This window comes from Lethenteron reissneri, chromosome 30 (genome assembly GCF_015708825.2).
Source record: "Lethenteron reissneri isolate LAM-NWPU_2019-01 chromosome 30, ASM1570882v1, whole genome shotgun sequence".
Classification (NCBI taxonomy): domain Eukaryota; kingdom Metazoa; phylum Chordata; class Hyperoartia; order Petromyzontiformes; family Petromyzontidae; genus Lethenteron; species Lethenteron reissneri.
This window is the reverse complement of record NC_083808.1, coordinates 15,485,252-15,506,573: the sequence shown is the minus strand read 5'-3', so window position 1 is coordinate 15,506,573 and position 21,322 is coordinate 15,485,252. Positions and strand designations below refer to the sequence as shown.

General features: G+C 45.2%; 1 protein-coding gene across 1 annotated transcript; it reads right to left on the bottom strand.

The window, feature by feature from the left end:
• Positions 1-8,927: 8,927 nt before the first annotated feature.
• On the bottom strand, positions 8,928-20,686 carry MGST3 (microsomal glutathione S-transferase 3). Its single transcript, XM_061563139.1, has 6 exons — positions 20,557-20,686; positions 18,427-18,543; positions 16,064-16,137; positions 12,277-12,334; positions 10,784-10,856; positions 8,928-10,154 (listed from the first exon to the last, which is right to left on the bottom strand). The coding sequence occupies exons 1-6, from the start codon at positions 20,620-20,622 to the stop codon at positions 10,045-10,047; spliced, it is 498 nt and encodes a 165-aa protein (XP_061419123.1). The 5' UTR covers positions 20,623-20,686; the 3' UTR covers positions 8,928-10,044.
• Positions 20,687-21,322: the final 636 nt, after the last annotated feature.

The window sequence follows — 21,322 nt, the reverse complement described above, 5'->3', positions numbered from 1 at the left end:
AGTCCCCGTCAAGACAACGTTCATTGCAGCAAATGGAGGCAGCATGGGCTTCCTGGGCCAGGTTGAAGCCCCGATACAGATTGGGCAGCTTTCGGTAGCAGGACCCATCCTTGTCTCCGCAACGTTGCCCGTACCCTGCCTGTTGGGGACGGACTTTCTGAGGCGGATGCCAATGAAAATCAATCTGGCCAATGGGCGGGTCGAAGTCCAGGGAACGCATCTCCATTTCCTAAAGGCGGAGGGGGCCAGCCGGGGTGTACCCTACGTGCAGGCTCTGGTCAGTAAGTCTGTCTCCATTCCCCCGGCAGCCCAGATGCTAATTCCGCTGCAATATCGGTCCCCCCTCGTGACAGCCCGACCAGACTCACCCATCCTGGTGTCTCCGGCGTCAGCTGCCATGGATCGCCATGCGCTGGTGGGAGCTGAAACTATTGTACAGAGGAACCAGCATCTGTTCATTCAGGTGCTGAACACCTCCGATAGAACAGCGACGGTGCAGGAGGGAACAGTTCTGGCCCACGTTAGTCCCTTGTCACTAGGAGCCCCAGGGACAGAGCCCGAGCTTGTAGGCAGCATCAGCCAGTCCGAGGACAGAGGGGCCGAATCGTGGATGGACCAGCTGGCGGGGCCTGAGCCGGGATTGCCGCCCGACCAGAAACAGCAGCTGCACTCGTTATTGCATGAGTTCTCGGACGTGTTCAGCCGGGGACCGTTCGACCTAGGGCGCACAAATTTGTCGCAGCACCACATTAACACGGGAGATGCCGCACCCCTGCGCCAAAACACATATAGAATGAGCCCAATGGAAAAAGGGCACATTCAACAAGCGGTGCAGGAGATGCTGCGGGCCGACATAATTTCTCCATCCTCGAGTCCCTGGGGGGCACCGGTGGTCCTAGTCAAGAAGTCAGACGGGTCACTGAGATTTTGTGTGGACTTCCGACGCCTCAATGCCGTCACGCTGGCCGACGCATATCCCCTACCACGTATTGACGACTCATTGGATGCACTGGCGGGAGCAAAATTTTTCAGTACGCTGGATTTATTGTCCGGGTTCTGGCAGGTCCCACTAGACGCGGACTCCCGGCCTAAAACAGCGTTCCGGACACCACAGGGCCTGTTCGAGTTCAACTGCCTGCCTATGGGCCTCCAGACTGCGCCGGCGACGTTCCAACGCATAATGGAGTTGGCCTTAGCAGGCCTCCAATGGGAAACGTGCCTCATCTACCTGGATGACGTCATTGTCTTCAGCCGATCATTTGAGGAACACATTGACCGATTACGTCAGGTATTCCTGCGGTTCCGGAACGCGAACTTGAAGCTCAAGCCGTCGAAGTGCCACCTTATGCAGTCGTCGGTACGCTACTTGGGCCACGTCGTCAGTGAGTCTGGAGTGGCTACAGACCCGGAAAAGACGGCCTGCGTGAGGGCCTGGGCTGTTCCCACAACGGTTCCAGAGGTACGCCGGTTTGTGGGTTTCGTTTCTTACTACTGCCGGTTTCTACCCAACTTCGCAACCATTGCCAAGCCCTTGCACGTGTTGACGGCGAAGAACCAGAGGTTTTATTGGGGCCCTCTGGAGGAAGAGGCATTCCAGCAGCTGCGCTCATGTCTGACAGATGCACCGCCATTGGCCTTTCCGGATTTTGGCCTCCCCTTTATCCTGGACACGGATGCCAGCGATGTGGGCATCGGCAGTGTTTTGTCGCAAGTCCAGCAGGGTCGGGAGGTGGTTATCGCCTATGGTAGTCGCGTGCTTTCATCAGCGCAGCAGCACTACTGCATCACACGTAGGGAACTCCTGGCAGTCGTTCACTTCGTGCAGCAATTCCGACCCTACCTGTATGGTCACAAATTTACGGTCCGCACTGATCACGCGGCCTTGCAGTATTCGCTCCGCATCGACCAGCCTTCGGGCCAGCTGGCCAGATGGATAGAGCGCCTGCAGGAGTACAGGTACCAAGTAGTGCATCGCAAAGGGACCAGACATGCCAACGCAGACGCATTGTCCCGACTGGCGCCCCAGGGCCCTTGTGCATGCACCACAGGCGGGGCACGCTGCAAGGAGGCGAAGCCGGAGGGGACAGTCATCGCTCCCATACGCACGGCGGACGACGCACAGGGTGAGGTCCAGCTGACCGACCACGACCTGGGGCTGACCTTGGACGATTGGCGACGGCTACAGCTGGAGGAAGCCCCACTGCGAATGTTATGCGCCTCAGCAGAGGCAGGGGGGGAGGAGTACATCGTATGGGAGGACCTCTTCATGCGATGGGACCCGACAGGGCGCCGACGATGCCTGGTAGTTCCGGAGTCGCTGCGTCAACAATTGGTTATGGACGTACACGGCCGCCAGCTGCTGCACCTGGCGGGGCGGAAGACACTGTACACATTACAGGGTCGGTACTTTTGGCCAGGTATGACCGCTGACGTGCATCGATGGGTCGCTACCTGCGTCGAATGTGCGCGGCGAAAGCTGCCACCCCGGGTAAGCCGGGCGCCCCTACAGCCCATCACGGTGACCAGGGTCAACGAATTGGTTGCGTTGGACATCCTGGGACCACTGCCGGTCACGCCACGGGGAAATAAATACCTGTTGGTCGGAGTCGAGTACTGCACGAGGTGGCCGATGGCGTGGGCCCTCCCGGACCAAACGGCACAGACCATCGCCGATGCCTTCGTGGGAGGCTATGTCCTTGATAAGGGGGCACCGGAGCGGTTGCTCACGGATCAGGGCAGGATTTTCTCCTCACAGCTATTGAAGGATGTCTGCTCTATCCTGGGCACTAAAAAGGTCCGAACATCTCCGTATCATCCCCAGACCGATGGGATGGTAGAGCGGCTTAACCGCACCATAGCGGCCATGCTGTCCCAAGTGGTGGACGAAAACCATTCCGACTGGGACCTCCACATTCCATCGGTCTTAGCGGCGTACAGGGTGGCCCCGCATGCGGCGACGGGGTTCTCACCGTTTTTCCTGATGTATGGACGGGATCCCGTTCCGCCTATTGAGGTGCAGCTGACGGACATTCCCGCAAGAGCTGACGCATGGCCGAAGGCACTAAAGACCTCCCTCATTTATTTGAGAGGCCCACCAAGCAGCCGAGGCCGCATCGGCCACGAGCCAAGAGAATAATGTACGGATACGGGAGAGGACAGTGACAGCCAAGCCCTTTAAAGTCGGGGACCAGGCATGGCTACACTGTCCTCAGGTGCCGGTTGGCCTCTCACCAAAGCTGCACCGACCCTGGAAAGGGCCGGTCGAGGTCATTAAAGCACTCCGACCGCAGTGCGTCCAGGTCCAACTGGGTAAGCGACGATGGTTTGTACACCCCACCCACCTTAAGCCATACATCTCTCCACCGTCATTTTCACCAACATCACCACCAACATCATCATCATCCCTACCCAGGCCAAGGTCGCCGACCACCACACGCCGACCGGCAGGGGGTTCGGTGCCCTGTGTTCCCTTGTCACCTACAGCACCCCATCTGAGGCCTGACGGAGCGGCGGCACGAGCGGGGGCCGGAGAGACAGCGGCGCCAGGCAAGGCGACACCGGCACCACCGAACCAGGCACCGCGATGAGAGGGCCTTCGAAGGAGGGGGCCGCCACGGTCATCTGCTGCCTGTGGATGTTATGGGACGCTGGCTGGAGACCCGGGCAGGCCGCGCAATTGATTTTGTTGTGTTATATTGCATTGTATGGTTGTGGGGGGGTTAAGGGCTGTCGTCACTGTCAGTGGTGGGAGGCATGGGGAGACTTAAATGGTCCATGGGGGAGGCAGAACCGAGGACGGTTATTTTTTCTCTGGGGGGGGGGGGGGGGGGGGGGTGATGTAGGGGTGTCAGGGGAAGGATTCCCACCAATAAGGGGGTTAGTGGGAGGGGTGATCGAGGAGATATAAGGAGAGAACGGGCGGGAAGAGGGGGCCTTTGGCGGGAACGATATTGGGACGGCTGGGGACAGGTGTGGATGGAAGAAAAGGATTAAAGGACGAGACCCCTGCAATCTTGTGTCGGCTCTCCTTTACACATCTATGAAAGAGCTTCACAATTTATTTGGTTCTTCCAGCTTACATCAAATGTCTCGGTCTTTCACGGCACTCACTGTGGGCCAACATAGCACGCCAGGACTTGGAGCCATTATGGCACAAATAGTGGCTCTCATCGTCAACAAGGGACCAAAACCTCGTGGACGACTTTACGATCTGCTAGTCTGGGTTTGAACTTCAGCGCTGTGACTGAGCCCTGCTCAACAGGTCCAAAATAGCCAAAGCGTGTGTGCAGCAAGCCTTAGCAGATGGGGCTTACGCAACCAGAATTGTATCTGTGCTGCAAGAAAAACGGTAACCAAGCATAGCAGCGGTCTGAGAACACTACTGCATTTTACAAATGATGAATTTGCTGCCTGGCTCGGTGCAAATAAAGACGCGTAATAAAGTGTTGCCTTGACGACAAGTTTCCATGAAAGCACTTCTGATATTCAAACGAAATAAATGTTTAGGAAATTCATGCAAGGATTTTCAGCGAGAGCACGCCTCCTCGTCTTACTCCCTTGCGATGAGTATTTTGTTACTTAACGCAATTTGAATGTTCTGAAATTTGTATTAAGACAGAAACATCCATTATCTATCCTACTGCTGGATGATTGACTCTCCAAAGTCACTTTAACATGTAGGCTTTTGCGATCAATATTATCCATGTTTCTTCGGGTTAGATTGCATGTGTCGCTAAACCCGACACCACCTCACACAGCCAATTAAGGGTCGTCACGTAAACAAAACATGCTAATTCGTTACTAGTTCAGCACACCGGTGTGTTGGAGTAAACCCACAACATTTACAATTGGAGTTAAAAGTTTTAAATAAATTTTCAATTATTTTGAGAACAGTAAATTGCCAAAACAAATGTTAGTTTCAGTGAGGCAAAACCTTAAGAGTACAGAAAATTAAAATATTCAAATTCTTGCTGCTGATGAAGTCCGATCAACTGTGGTGATGTCTAGTGGGGATTATAATAAAATCAGATGTTTTTTAAAGGTACCTACCATGAAATGTTTACAAGACCCAACCAATGCGTTGGAATGTAAGACTACTGAAATCATTGAGCATTAATTAATGAACAAGGAAGAACAATACTTGATCAAACCAATGGCATCAAAACTGCTAAGACTTTATGGGTTGCCAAAGATTCACACACCTGGTGTCCCATTCAGGGTCATAGTAAGTACCAATAGGCTCTGCGACATATAAATTATTCACAATACATAATAAAATACAACCCTAATGACAGTCTGGTACATTTTTATGTGAATTCCCTGTTCATGAGGGTTCCAGTGAACTAGTCAATTAAATTACTCAATACTCTGGTAACTAACATAGGTTTACCAAACAACATTTACAATTGGAGTATGAAGTTTTGACATTTTTCTCAATTATTTTGAGAACAGTAAATGTTAATTTCAGTGAGGCAAAACCTTAAGAGAATAGAAAATAAAAATATCCAAATTCTTGCTGCTGATAAAGTCCGATCAACTGTGGTCATATCTAGTGGGGGTTATAATAAAATCTGATATTTTTTTTAAAGGTACCTACCGTGAAATTTTAACAAGACCCAAACAATACTGTGGAATAAAAGACTACTGAAATCATTAAGAAATTAATTCATTAACGAGGAAGAACAATACTTGATCAAACCAAGGGCGTCGAAACCGCCAAGACTTTATGGGTTGCCAAAGATTCACACACCTGGTGTCCCATTAAGACCCATAGTAAGTACAATAGGCTCTTGCGACATATTAATAATTCACAATACGTAGTAAAACAAATACAACCCTAATGATAGTCTGGTACGTTTTGATGTGACTTCCCTGTTCATGAGGGTTCCGGTGAACTAGTCAATTAAATTACTCGATACTCTGGTAACTAACATAGGTTTACCAAAATATATCCCACAATTAGCTGAGCATTGTCTAAACAACACCTATTCCTTGTGGAAAGGTGATTTCTATAAACAAAAGGAAAGAGCAGCAATGGGCTCTGCTTTGTCGTCTCCTGCTATTGCGAATCTGTACATGGAAAACTCTGAAGCAAAACCCTCTAGTTGATGTTTGTGTGTGGACGACACATGAATTGTCTGGTCACACGGTAAAGTTACACTGAATGAATTTCTAAATCATCCCAACTCGTAAAACCCGTCCATCCAGTGGATAAAACTATTTCTGGATAGTCTGCTTGGGCGTGACCGAAATGCAGTCACATCATCACCACACACATAAATCCTCTCTCAATATGCTCATACATAAGGCAAAAAAAAATGTCAGATGGTGAAAGTCTGAGGAGTGAGATTAAACATGTTAAGGCGCTGCCATTAAACAGTTACTATAATGCACATATCAACAGGACACTACATGTCAAAACTAAATCAAATATAATAAATGTTGAAATTGATCAAATTATTAAAACAATTAAAACACCATACATTGCAGGAGCTGATACACTAGCGAGATTTTTGGAGAAACAAACCATCCGAGTGAGATTTGGCATGGTACATAAAATACTAAAACTAATATCAGGTAATAAAGAAGAATTACCGAAGATATCAACAGGTGTGTACTGGATTAATTCCTCCTGTGGCCAATGCTATGTTAGTCAGATGGGACAAATGATCAGTATAAGACTAAAAGAATACCATATAAATATTAAATACTCACAAACACAACTGTGGGCAGTTGTAGAATATGCGTGCCAACAAGGACATTCAATAGATTTTTAATGTTTCGTGTAAAACTAATTGCTATTAAATTTCGATTTAAAGCTTTCGTGACTGCAGGGATTCATCTTCTTGGTTCTTTCGGTAAAGTCACGTAGTAGGGAAGTAATAAAATAAAAAAATAAAACATAAAATAATTCTCACGACGTTTCGGCCACAACGCAAGCAGCCGTCCTCAGGTGAAGAACATGTCTGTCGATAAGACAGAGTCTAAATGACACGTCTTAGGCTTGGAGTGTCTATTTAAGCTGTGAGGGACGAGGAAGAGAGCCTTGACAAAAGAATTTGCATTTGAAGAGGAATTTTGCATATTTATGGGAAATGCAGGAATGCGAATAGTGCTAATTGTGAAATGCGTGGGAGGTGGGCGGGGGGTTTTCAAAGTCATATTATGCCCATGCATTATGTAGGATTAGCAGCATCAAAGGGAGGGGGCAGGGGCAGCACCAACAAAGGGAAGGAATGTGAATAGTATGCAGCTGCAGCAACCAAACAACCACGTAAAAAAGTAAAGTATAAACTTCATAGTATCATCAGTATACTAAATATACTCTCCAATAAGCTGAGCTACTAACAATAAGCAATACATTACAATTCTATGTCGCAAAAAATATAATATGCTTCCAGCTAAACTTTTTTCTCTTACATCAAACAGGTCTGCCCCGTACTATATACTGCCATAGACAAACCCAACATTAAATTATATACTGTATTATTACTATACACCACCCTATACCTTATACATTGTTATATTGCACTATGTATTATTATACCCACCCTAATCTATATCACACTGCTATATATTCATTGCTATTGGCCAAGACTAGAGAATATATTGAAATAAATATACTTTTAACCTTTCTGATAGCTACGGGCTTATTACTGCTTGTAAGCATATTATCAAGTAATACACTGTTTAACTGCATGTCTATACAAGTTATGTTAATTACCTGTGAATTAATATATGTATTTTGAACTTTTTTCACACTGTGAGTGGCGAACCGTACTAATCAGAGCGTGGCTGGATAACTAAACATAAAAACATTCCACTGTATGTTGATTAACTGTGAGCAGCCAATAGGTACTGCATATTCTCAGAGCAACGTAATGTATGTACAGCAAACTAAACACAAAATCATTCCACTGTATGTCGATTAACTGTGACTAACCCAACCAATAATAGGTACTGCAAATTCTCAAATTAACATGATCCATTGCAATTTATATGACATTAACCCTCCTCTGGTCTTCTGATAGTCTCACAGTGATGACATCACCTTTACTTTATAGCCAGATTTGTGAAGACTTCTTCACAAATCTGGCTATTTCCTGATGAGACTGGTTGTAATCACCAGCAAAACGTCGTACTCGAATTGTAAATTGTGGGTTTACTCTCCAACACACAGGTGTGCTGTAACAACTAATTGGCACGTTTTGTTTACGTGACAAATCTTACTAATTGGCTGTCGGAAGGTGGTGGGTTTAACGACACATTTATAAACAACACTTTATTATGCAAGCTGTCACGATCTGTCTAACCCTCATGATGCAACAGACTGTTGAGCTCCTGCACCCGTGCCAATTTAATCGCTCCATCTTTGTGGTGGATGCCCTCGGGCACATTCCTTCATTTGGCTACCACTCCATTGGATCCACCACCTTCCAACATCAATGTATGTTTCTAATACATTTACTCACATTCCTGTCTCCCAGTGTAATTCCAAGTGTGCATCTCTCCATGCTTCTTTGGAAGAACACATGAATAAGAGGATATGCGCAAGTTGGTCATCATACCGACTTAAAAAAACGAGAATGGCAGAACACGTCGCTAAAAAGGAACAAGGCCAGTGCTTGAGACTAATGGCGACGTCCCCAAAAGTACGACCACCACAGATGGAGCAATAAAAAATCGTCTCGTGTGCAGGTGCTGGGTGTATTGTTGCATCGCACAATTCTGAGTTGTGGCTGCAGCTTGGGGAGGCCTTCATCCAGCAGTGGACTGACCATGGCTGATGATGCAGGAAAGAGTTTAGCACAATAAAGGGAACCATAGTGTTACAACATAGCAATTTTTACTTTGAGAACTGATATTTGTTGCTATATGCATATCTTATAACGTGAAAATGTTTGAATAAAAAAGTTAACTGCAGTATATGCAAACTATTTTTTTATTTCATCCCAAAAATTGGCTGACATTTCTGTTAGAGGTAAATACAATCACAAACCCATTTAAGAGCAGCACAAGGAATCAAATACTGGCCACATAAAGTCCTCTCCCAAAGTGATTACCATACTCGGTGTGACAATAGCAACGAGCCACCCTATTTCTATAAAGCAAAGGAAACACAAACTCACGCAGTACAAATGCGTATTCAAAAGACATAAACCACAAACACATTGAGTTCATAGGAAATGGCAATTGGTTTTATACTTCAAGCTATGGTCAGGTCAGAAAAGTAGAATTTATTTTTTGGTGATAGTCAAGACATACTGCAGTTATTTGAAATGGCTAATTATGATAATTTTGTTACAGATCACCAGTGAGAATTGTTCTGAGCTCTACAATAATAATTGCCAATGACAATTAAACATTTTTGGCCGTATTGGGTGGTGGAGGGTCTTTACATACATTTTATCAGATCATTATGTGGTGGCTTAACCCACAAAATCAACGATGAATATAAAACGAAGTGTACCAACGGCCAAACATACTTCCGTAGCCTGGCTGTTTTACAAGTTATCTTTCCCACACCAGTGATCCAATGTAAATAAGCAGACAATACACCTCCTTCAGAGCTCTCTCTCATACACAATGCATCAGTCACGTGGCTGTTTAGATGCTAATTATTATTCTGTATTGTCTTCCATAATAGAAGATTTTGGGTTGGTCGTGAAAGCCTACGTGTTAAATCTGTATTGTCTATTATATATTTTTGCAATGAATTATGACCCATACCGAGAGGATCCTTGCATATGGCATCTGGCAGTTCACCAGCATTGGATCAAGCAAGCCTGACTGCTAATGGGACGTTGAATGTAAAAACTAAAACAGTTTGCTTTTGTTTAAACAATGCTACTAATAGTATGCACTCCCAGAACGCTGTGGCTGAAGGGATGTGTAAAAAATACTTGTATTTTTCATATGGAGGGATAGATATGAGGTATCTTGTTTGCTTATTTATTTTACATTTTATTCTCCATGATACCTTTAATTATTACTTGGCGGTATAATTAGTGTTGGAGTGTTTGATGCTGACATGGTGTTCCTAAGTTAGCGGATCGGTGCCCAGCCCAACTGGTGCACCGCGAAGCAGACCGAAGTTCCAAGCAGGCCAAGCAGCCCCAAGTTACCGAACATCCCGCGCATTCGCTTCCTCGGGTCTGTGAGAGGAGAAGAGCGTTTCACTTAACAAGTGTACATTCAGATAATTGAATGTTCAAGCCAATACAATTATTACAATTCCATTTACAGCAAAATTTACATATCATGGTAGTTCTTATACTACACCCAAGTTCAGGACAAATTTGATTCCTAAACAATCGAGTCTGGTAGACCCTACTAGATTGACATTTCTCTTTCATCCATACTCTGTTCAACCACCACACAGCAGGTCACAACTCACTTGCCCAGTCACCCACTCACCCACTTTCACTCACTCACTCACTTTCACTCACCCACCCACCCACTCACTCGCTGTGGTTACTGTTCCCATGAACTTCACTCATTGATTCCTCCTCCCATGTTGAGGACAAGACTGTTTTGTCTCTTCCAGTGTTGACTCATTATACTGCATATGGCAACAACAAACGCACTTACCCACCTACTCACTGACTGAACACACTTATCCAATCTCACCCACTCACTTAACCAATCACTCATCCACTTCTATCGCTATAATGATTGCTGTTCTGGTCATTTCACTCGTTGATTCCTTGACTGGTTTCAAGGTCTTGGTCTACCAGGCTGACTTTGTTTTGTATCACTTGGTCAGTGATGAAAATACTCTTACCACCTGTGGAGTAGCCATGAGCAAAAACGAACCGGCCAAGGATCCACACACCACCCAGAGCGCTGGAGATCCGCTAGAGAATGGAAATAAAAATGTAAAATTAAATATTACATCACATACATTTCACCATTATCAGGCATGGTCAATCCACTGCTGGATGAAGACATCACCAAGCTAGTGCCACCTCTCATGATCCTGCGAATGCAGCAATCTACCCAGCCCCTGCACACGAGTTGATTTCATCCCTCTTTCTCCGAGGTGGATATCCTCTTCGACGCTTTAAATTCCTTGGCTGCCACTGTTATTAATCTTGGCGATTGTCCCATCACCCATTCTAGCCATGACGCGTCCTGCCCAAGCCCACTCGCAACTGCGGTGGACGAACAGTACGCACGACGGTGATACACGGATGTGTTGGCAGGGCGGAGGAACTGGGGCAAGGATCATGGAAGACCCCATCTGGAAGCCCCTGGAACCTGCTAGTGGGTTCGAGAAGGGAGGTGCAGTCAGAGGGGAGCCAGGCCACACTGGGGAGCATGAAGGCAGCTGAGAGTGGGAGCTTCATGGCTGCCGGTTCTGTAAGTGACCTCGTCTCGTCGCTGTCGCCTTCGCCGCCTTCGTCACTGCCGTCTTAACTAGATATTGCGCGGCCGAATAGTTGTTGGCTGTCTCAATCGGTACCATCAGTGTTACATGGTCAGGGTTGTGTTTAGGCTAGGCTAGACGACTAGGGAGAGTGCGAGGGCAAACCTGTGAACCTGTGAAGGCGTTAATAAAGAAGGTGCTCCTGATAAACCTTGTCTCCTGCTCCACTGACAATACAGTAGTTTAGATGACACTAACCTGCGAATGCTCTTTAATCCACGTTTCCGTTTCTGCCTCGCAAGTAATTGGAGGTATCATTTTACTTCACTGTGAACTAATAGTTTCTAGTTTTAAACCAGGATGTGCATGTATTTATTATTATGAGTCATATACGAGTTTGCCGAACAAAATTAAATACATTTGGGGATAAAAAACAAAACAGAACAGAGCATGAGCAGGTGAACAAGAGCAGAGTGGACTGCTTTTTGAAAAAATGTATTTAAAAATAAATTCAACATAGCAATGTGTTAAAAGAGGAGTTTTCATGAAGTGCACACCGTCTACGATGACATTATCATCATAAGTAACCATTGATAATGCTGTGGGTGTATTAACTGTAAAATATTACGCACCATCTGCTTCTCTCACAGTGGACATTAAAGAACCCATGTGCCAGCGTCACGGTTCAAATTGATAAATTTACACTGCAAATGACTCAATTGGTATTACACATTGCAACATCGTCCCCCACAGTGAAACTACTGCAGACTGTGCCTGTAACGATGAGAACCGTATGCAATACGAATGATAGCGCCAATAGCAAAAATGTACGAATGATCATCATTGAATGGTCAATCCAGCAACAGACACAGTGATGCAGGCAAGGCAGAGCAGTGGTGAACACGTACTGGATGCTGCAGGCCGCCCGTCATGAGGAGGAATAGGAAGACCGGGTAGCCCTCCAGCCTGCACAACACAACAACGCGATGCAATGTTTTAACAGGGGGTACGCAATGTGATATATTGTTATTCGTGATCTTACTAGTGAAATGAGTCGTCAACAGTGCAGTATGGAAGACTCGGTCTGCCAGACTCTACTGTGTTTTACTACTGCAATTCAGGTTACAAAAATACACTCGTGCACTTACTCATCCACCCACTCACCAACTCACTTATTCACACTCACCGAACACCTCATCCACTAAAAGATCCATTAGAAAATGTCATGACTGCTGTTCTTGATGAACTTCTCCCCATCTGAACAATCAAAAAGAGAACAGGGAAAGCGCGCGGTAACTGGCTGTCACCGGAGGCGATCGCAGAGAAGCAGATCCGGAGGATGCTGCAGTGTCTCTGGAAGAAAACTGGTTTGGAGACTGTCCTCCTCGCTTTCAGAGCCACCTGCAGATCTGGCTCATGACCCCAATGCTTTGGGGCGCGTCGTGAAGTGTCTGCCGTTTTCCAACTACCCATTGACTAATAAACTCAGTCTGTGCACGGAACTTACCATGTTCTTTTCCAATAAAATAGTGATGGTAAAGATGGCAGTTTCTAACTCGAAGGCAACACATTCTCCCAGTCTGCCATCTGAGTTTGAGAAATCTGGAACCAATGCAAAACTCGAGACCTTGGCACCAATGTCAGTGGCAGAGGTGTCGATGCTCATCACACAGCTGCCAAATAAGACATCGGCACTCGACTACATCCATGCGTCGATTCTCAAATCATGCTCGGGTGTGCTTGCGCTGCTGATTGTCCACCTGGGAAATCTTTAGTTCAGCGAGGGCTGTTTTCCAGACTGGTTCAAAATGGCGCAGGTAACACCGCTCCTGAAAAAAGCTGGCTTGAGCCATAGTGACCCCACAAAGCTTTGTCTGAAGCAGTTACTTCTCCATGTCATTGCGACGAGGAGATTCAACCTGTTCAAATTGGCGTACCAAAAGTTTTACAGCACTGAGATGGCTTTAATAATGATCACTGATGATCTCTACAAGATCACAGATGACTGGTTTGCCACAGCGTTGGTTGGTCTCGATCTCTCAGCCGCCTTCGACACTATCGACCATGAGATACTCATCGGGTGGCTAAGGTCAAGGTATCAGATATGGCCGATCACAGTTCGATCACAGTTCGTCAAGCTGGCTGACGAAGTCATCACCTATACCATGCCTATTTGGCGTACCACAGGGGTCCATTCTCAAGCCCTTCGTATTTTCAACATACTGCTCTCCAATTGCCGAAGTAATCTTATCGCATGACATCAAATTCCATAAATATGCTAATGATACACAATTGTACACCATAGTGAAGTGAAAGTTAGATATAGAGAGCCTCGGTAACCTCGAAGATTTCACGGCAGCAGTGCTCGTGTGGTTTGCACAAAAGGGAATGCTGCTTAATCCAGGAAAATCTGAGGTTCTGCTGGTTGGCACTTGGGCTCAGGCGAAATCATTTGTGGGAAGAGCTTCGGCACCATACTCGACCACATTCAGGTCCTGCAATTGTCTTATCACGGCTCTACGACACATTCGGCCACTGTTGAGTCGTAACATAACCAATATGGTGGCATGTAGCATAGTATTGACAAGGCTCGATTACTGCAACTCACTTCTCTATGGGATGTCTGGAAAAAATATTATCAAGCTATAGCGTGCACAAAATTTCGATTTCAAGCTTTCGTGACTTTACCGAAAGAACCAAGAAGGTGCAAAAAATTATTTGGCACGTGTCATGACGGGTACAGCAAAGATCCGACCATGTCCGTCCGGTGCTTGCCGAGCTGCATTGGCTTTCAGTTGCTGAACGAATACATTGCAAGGTCACGCTCATTACACACAAAGTGCTTGCCACAAATGAGCCTCAAATGAACCACAATACCTTGCTAATCTTGTCAGGGAGCATAAACCATCACGCATACTCAAGTCATTCTCGCAGCACCTTTTGGCTAACCATTTAACAAAGACGGTTACGGCATCGCGTGCTTTCAGATGCACTCCTACGGCCATCTGGAACACTCTTCCTTCCAATATTGGGATACCACTTGAACTATGCACTTTTAAATCTAAATTGAAAACTCATTTCTGTAGCGCTGCTTTTTGTGTTTAGTTTAATGTTCTTCCCCTGCAACTCCGATTAGCATGGTTGGCTACATACAGTGTGAAACAATTTAAACATACATACATATTCACTCACATCCACTCACTTAATCATTCACACATTCATCCACTTATTCACACACTTACCCACTCAACCACCACATTGCAGGTCACCATATTTTTCTTTCTGCTTCTTCCTCACACCGCTTCACTTAGTAATCCCACGGTCTCTTTTCCCAAGCCCTTATAACCTTGCTCAATTCAAGAAATGTGTTAACACTTGAATCATATGTGATTTTTGGGTTAGGCCACCAAATGATCTGGACAAATTTGTACTGTAAAATTCTCAAATATCCAGCACAGCCAAACAAATAAAACGATCACTTATACAATCTTTTAACATACCTATTATTCTTATTGGTTCTTTTGGTAAAGTCGCGTAGAAGGGAAATAATAAAATTATAGAAATAAAACATAATAAAATAAAAAATGCCTATTGTTTCCACTTCCTGGTAAGTTTAAGCACAATTCTCTGAATCAAATGTATCAATTAGATAAGTGATGTTTGGTCTGAAATTGCATCAAATCTTATCAGGACAAGATTCAGGAAGTCAGATTAAGTGTGTTAACTGACCTGCCTTTTTAAATAGGTGTCAAGACCTCACAGCAACCAATGAGATTTAAATAATGTATGAACTGTTAAAATGTATTATACTTTTATTCTAATTTATGTGGGCCATATATGAGAGCCTGGTTTTGTGGCTATAGCCTTTGAAATGTGTAAGTTGGAACAAACTCCTACTGCAGCAAATAAAAAAATCCTCTTCACTAACCTGCTTCCATTGACTCTCTCAAAACCCATATTCTCTCTAGCACATCCTACTACTGCTACTTCCTGCCCCTGTCGCGCAGCTGCAACCAGGCCTACTCCTATCACTACCCCGATCACTACCCCAACCCCTATCACTACCCCAACCCCTCCTTAACCACTGCCACTTGTTATCCTGTCACCATAACTACACCATTTTAATAACCCAAGTCTTTTTCTCAAACACTATCATATTATGTACAATTTTATATTTGTTTGTAAAGCGCCTTAGAATGAGGCCTTACAGTCTGTACAAGTTAAAGACAACAAGGGCAATTTCAAAATGTTCACCCCACTGCTCCACAGTTATTAGTGTTTCCAGGCAGGTCTCCTGGGTTTTCCTGACAACTTCCCAGGTTGTTCTCAAGAATTATATTGTGAGACTGGGTGCAGGATACTCCCAGCCTCATCTTGAAACACACCTCCATTCTCCAGCCCCAGATGGTTCTTCCCCCCATAAGATGGCACCTCCTCCTTTTAGATGGTGGACTCTTCTACAATGTCCTCTGCCACCAAAAATATTCTACCACAGAAATCTACTTCTGCAGGTTATGGCTTTCCACCGCTATTTATTTCAAATGTTATGATAGATGGTTACTTCTTAACAATGAGATTATTACATGGCATAACCCAAAATCAATTATGAATCAGGATATTGGCTAAGAAAACTTACTTGAGAAATTAACTACAGATTTGTTTACAGGAGCAATCGCCAAAATAAAAGTTACTCACGTATTTTGGTGGGCACGCTGAATGCAGTTGAATATATGGCCATGTTCCGGATCATTGCTGTACATTTCTGGGTACTGTAAGAAAACACACAGTATGACAATGCAGTTAGTTGCTGGACGCATGTGCATCAGCTTAATAAAGAGGTGCCATATACTCTACGACTACCTCTTCTTTTTCTGTACAAATATCCGAGGAAGTTTATTTAAGAGAATCGTTAAGCACAGGCCCCCCCCGAGCCCTGTGTCTTCATATCTGCTTCTATTATGTGGATTAAATTCACCCTCTCTACTGTCAAAGTCCACCCATCTTTCCCTAATGTGGAAATATAGTTTTTATTCCAACACGTCTCAAACGGCCATAAAAAGGTAAAAGGTGCAGCCCTGCAATTGCTTGCTCACGCCATTGCTGGCAGAAGGGCCTCCACTAGAGGGCGCTCCACAGGATCTAGTACTGTAATTCCCCCATTGTTTAAGTGTATTGTAATATATTCCATAACAGATGCTTAAAAAATACACATTGTTGTATACTGGACACAAAATACTTTTTTTTTAAACTATGACATTCAAGAAAAAAATATTGACACAGACTCAGAAGGTCAATATTTTCCATCGGCAGTTTTGTGGTCAACACCGTTGATTTTTTTCGATTTTATTCATGCTTGTTTAACCAGAAAAGCCTCACTGAGCCTCAAGACTCTTTTTCAGGAGGGTCCTGCCAAGTTTTCTCGTTTGGGGGTGATGTTGTTGCTGTTTGTAATCCCAATTGAGTAATTTGCAGGTCATTTCAGCTTCGGGATGTTTGGCCAAAACCAGTGACACTGTATATTTTTTAACTATGGCAGTAAACTGAAAAGCCCTGAGAAAACCCATGTAGAATAGGGGAACATACAAATTCCACGGAGAAATGTACCCAAGTCAGGAATCGAACAAAGTTATTCTTGCTATGAGGCTCTAGAGTTAACACTTCTGCCCTCAGCGCTATAACTTAAGAGTACAAAGCCAGTCGAAGCGAATGATGATGCACATTTGGCAATGAAATATATTTGCTTTTGCTCATTTAATAAATGTGCATGCTTTGCATTGGAACTGGGGCACATAACCAATGCTTGTGAAGTTGCACGCCTAGCCAAACTAAATGTCGCTTAAATAGCACATTGCATATTTATCCAATCAAAACAGCACGAGTACATTTGGTATTCGTGCTGTTCGAATAATGAAGGTCGATCTGCTTCACAGTCGGCAGTGGTTTCCCAATAGGAGGTGACGTTGCTATGTATTTTCTCAATTGAGTATTTTTTTTCAACTTTGGCAAATTTGGACCATGTTGGCGGCACATAATGACCTCCTTGTTTCCAATGATGTTACGGGATCTTTTTAAACGTCCGCTGTGTAGCAGACGGCACTTATTGCATGGTTAATGCACATCTTCACAATATTTACCAGTGTTTCCTGCTGGAATCAAACTAAAAATCTGCAACAAGCTGGGTCATGTCACCAGCATAATTTCTTATTATTGGTGGTCAATGGCTCTACTATGTACAATAGCGAATGTAGGAAATAACTCTCCACTGTGCAGATAACAAACTAAACATTTTCAATGTAGAGATACGCATTTAAACCAGAGCGATGGCTTCTGAAGTCACTTCGAAGTCAAAATTCAGACTCCACTTTTGACTCGGCATTAAGTCTACAGGGAACCATCAAACCCCTCCCAAGAAGAATAAAGTATTCATTTTATAAAGCGTTAGCCATACAAATTGTATCTCAAAACACTGTAAAATAGAGTGAAATTTTCGCACAGAAACCACAGGCATAGTGGAGGGCAGCCAGAACCAGTACCAACATTTGCTCGAAGCTTTGTGTTGCTTTATTTGGATGTTTGGCCGACTCCAGTAATGAGTGTTTGTGCACGCGAGGAAAGCACCCAGAACTTCCAGGTCATCAAACCCATATTTCTCACATATTTACATCACTTCAACAAATAACTGCGTAACAAAGCTGTTAGCAAACTGCCCGACGAACTAGGCCTGTAAAACGGTATCTGAGAAGCCAGTTTCAAAAGTCAGGAGCTGGTATCCGCTGCCAGTGGAACTTTAGTAACGAATGCACCGATTGGTACACAAGACCATATAAACCGCACGGCAGGCGAAGTCACCTTGTGGCCAAAGCCGAGTCCCCTTGTGCCACATAGGGACAATTGTCCCTAGGGGTCTCCTTCGGATTGTTTGAAATTAGATGTGATGCAAGGCGCTTTGAGCTGTTTAAACAATCACCCTATGATGAAATACAGAGGTATCATGAATATGTAGTGTTGTTCTTCTGGGGTAGAACATCATCACACACGAAAAAAACATGCAAACTCACCAGCACTTTATACTTCCTACGAGCCATGCCAACCCGTATGCCCAGGTAAGTCACCAGCAAAGTGCTGGCAACACCTGTCAACACCACACAGCCATACTCCTTTGACAGCACAACCATCTGGAGAAAGAGTCTTATGATTAGTGCATAAATTTGAAGCATTTTTATACGGCCATTCATAACCACCACCAGTAACAACAAAAACCCAGCTCCACACACTATATACAAATATACTTCAAACATTTTGTGAAACATTGTTTAGATTGTTATTTTCTTGTGTAAATTAAACTCGTTTAGATATTTTTATGGAGGTGTTTATATTTGTTTTACGTAACCTAATAGTTGCACCTTAATGTTGGGATTGTTTCAACATAGTTTCTTTACCATAAGGCATCGTATATGAAGTTTCATTGAACTGAATGGACTATCTTCATATTGACAGCACATTGTGTAAAAACAACCGTACAGTTGTTGTATTCATAGTATTATTACACTTCATTTGGAGGTTTTGGGATACGACCTACATTAGCCAGGGTACTACCATTAAACTCAACAGTTTTTATTTGAACATATGAAGCCCACTGAGCTATTATCTATTTTTCAGAAGCGACGTGGCCACAAATAATAGCTAAACGAAGTGAGCTTATGTGGGAACTTATAGCAGCTAAACAATACATAAACGCATGCTTCTAAATGTGGAGGAACCGGAGAAAATTTCAGGCCACCACAGGGAGGTAGAGAAAGAGAACGCAAACGCTAAATATACAGAAGGCGTCAGGGACGGGATGGAACCCACGAGCACCTGTATACCATGCGAGGTAGTTAACACCTCGCCACCGTAGCGCCCCCTTATGAGAATGCGTGGTATGAAAAAAAATAGGTTTTTACCCTATCTGGCAACAGGAGTTTTGTTAAAATGTTCAAACACCAAATAGATAGCTTTGCAAGGAATAAAGTCTGCATTAACCACACGAACTGGTGACAAAAACATGCAAACACACTTGCTCCCATAATCTATGCATTGACTTTTGATCCTGGGAACAGAAACAAGTCCCATTATATAGAATGAGTGAGTGGTGTCCGTTAGAGCCGTACTCCTTTCTGTCTCCAGAGCGTTTCACACGCGACAAGCGTCACGATGGCTAGATGTTAACTTCCTCGCCTGGTATACAGGGAGGTCGTGGGTTCGACTTCGACCCTGACACCCGTATATTTGGAATGTGTCTCTCTCCCCGTGGTCGTGTGAATTTTTCTCCGGGTCCTCTGATTTTTTCCCCCTCCACATTTAGAATCAACAACATATGTTTAGATTATTTGACTGCTATAGATTTCCACGTAACGATAAGCCACTTTGTTGAGCTATCATTTGTGGCCAGGTCGCTTCTGAAAAATATCTACGTAGCTCAGTGGGCCTTGACCTTGGTAAAAAAAGTTAAGTTTTAGTTCAATTAGACTTATATTTCATCTCAACATACTGTATTTGAGACGGCACCCCAAAGTGGCAGCTGTCCCTGTGCCGCACGAGGGTGACTCAGCACCTGGCCCGTGAGGCGGGAAGTCGTCTGCTGGCAACAGGGGGCGATGATTGCTGCTGTGTGTCGTGTATTGACTCACTGACTCGTGAACAATAAACTCTCGGCTTTAAACCCCACAGTATGCAGCTGTGAGCAGCCACTGTCTCACGAAGAGCACTCAAAATGTTTCAATCGTAAAGAGTCACTTCCAATATATCGAAAAACGTGTCACTCAAGTCAGCATATCTAAGTGTTTTTGAGGGACAAGAGTATACACATAATATACTGAGACACATACTCTCCGTGTACCCCACACAGGCTGCTGTCGGGGCAAGTGCTGTTGGCGGAGCACCTATGAGGGCCGAAACGAGCGGTCGGTCAGTCGACATTGTTTCGCCGCTGCCGCTGCGCACAGCGCCCGGCGCGCATTGCAACGCTGACCCGGCGAAGGCCCAGGTCCGGTGCTGATATTCGCCACTCGTGTTTTTGACTTGAGCGGTAATCGACCTCGGGTGGTCAGGCTCGTAGTGCTAATCACTGCGCCACCGCTCCCTATACTAGAGAGATGGGGGGTGAGGGTGACTCGCTCGCTCAAACGCGGGCGCCGCGCTTGTCCTACCGTGTCCACCGCTGATGCTGCTGCTGCTGCCAAACGCTGGAAGCCTCCCAAGGTGACCCCCAGCATGGGGGCGGGGCTCTTATGACGCCCCCGAGCTGGGGGCGTCACAAAAGCCCTTCTCCCCCTCCTCCCCTGCCCGCATTAACCCCCTCCCCCCCCCGCTTCCCCCTCCTCCCCTGCCCGCATTAACCCCCTCCTCTCTTCCCCCCCCCCGCTTACCCCTCCTCCCCTGCCCGCATTAACACCCCTTCCACCCTCCTCCCCGGGTTCAGAGCCCAGCGTCACCATCAGTACCAGATTTCGACTCTCCCCAGCACGTTTAGAGCAGCGAAACGCTACAACATTTCCCTTCTTAGTGGTGAGCGCACACCACTTGACTTGCACTTTAAAGAACGCAAGTTCGATTCTTTCTCCTGTCGCAGCAGTTGAATGTATGAAAAATTCCACTGCTATTAGAATCAGAATCGTAATTTATTATAGAGTAATCCGATGCCCTATGAAGCTCTTTTTTACAGATTTCCAGTAGGGGCTGATCAGTAGTGGTGGGTCAATTATAATTGTACTTCTATTTTATCTGGGCCAGTGATTAACCAATGCATTATTCATTATAACTACTCGTGAGTATACGAGCCTATAGCAGGATAGCATTGCACAATTGTAGTTGCTAGTGAAAGGGAGTCTGTAGAGGCTGCTCGCCTCTGTCTCCATCGTCCCCTCCGTATCATTACCCCCTTGCTGTCTGGTGGGGTCCGGACTTTCGTCCCCC

Coding starts and splice junctions, on each gene's coding strand:
- MGST3 (XM_061563139.1), bottom strand. CDS start 20,622: ATGCTGGGGGTCACCTTGGGAGGCTTCCAGCGTTTGGCAGCAGCAGCA. Junction 16,138..18,426: donor GTAGGAAGTATAAAGTGCTG/GTGAGTTTGCAT, acceptor GTTTTCTTACAG/TACCCAGAAATGTACAGCAA. Junction 10,155..10,783: donor TCATGGCTACTCCACAGGTG/GTAAGAGTATTT, acceptor CTCCTCTCACAG/ACCCGAGGAAGCGAATGCGC.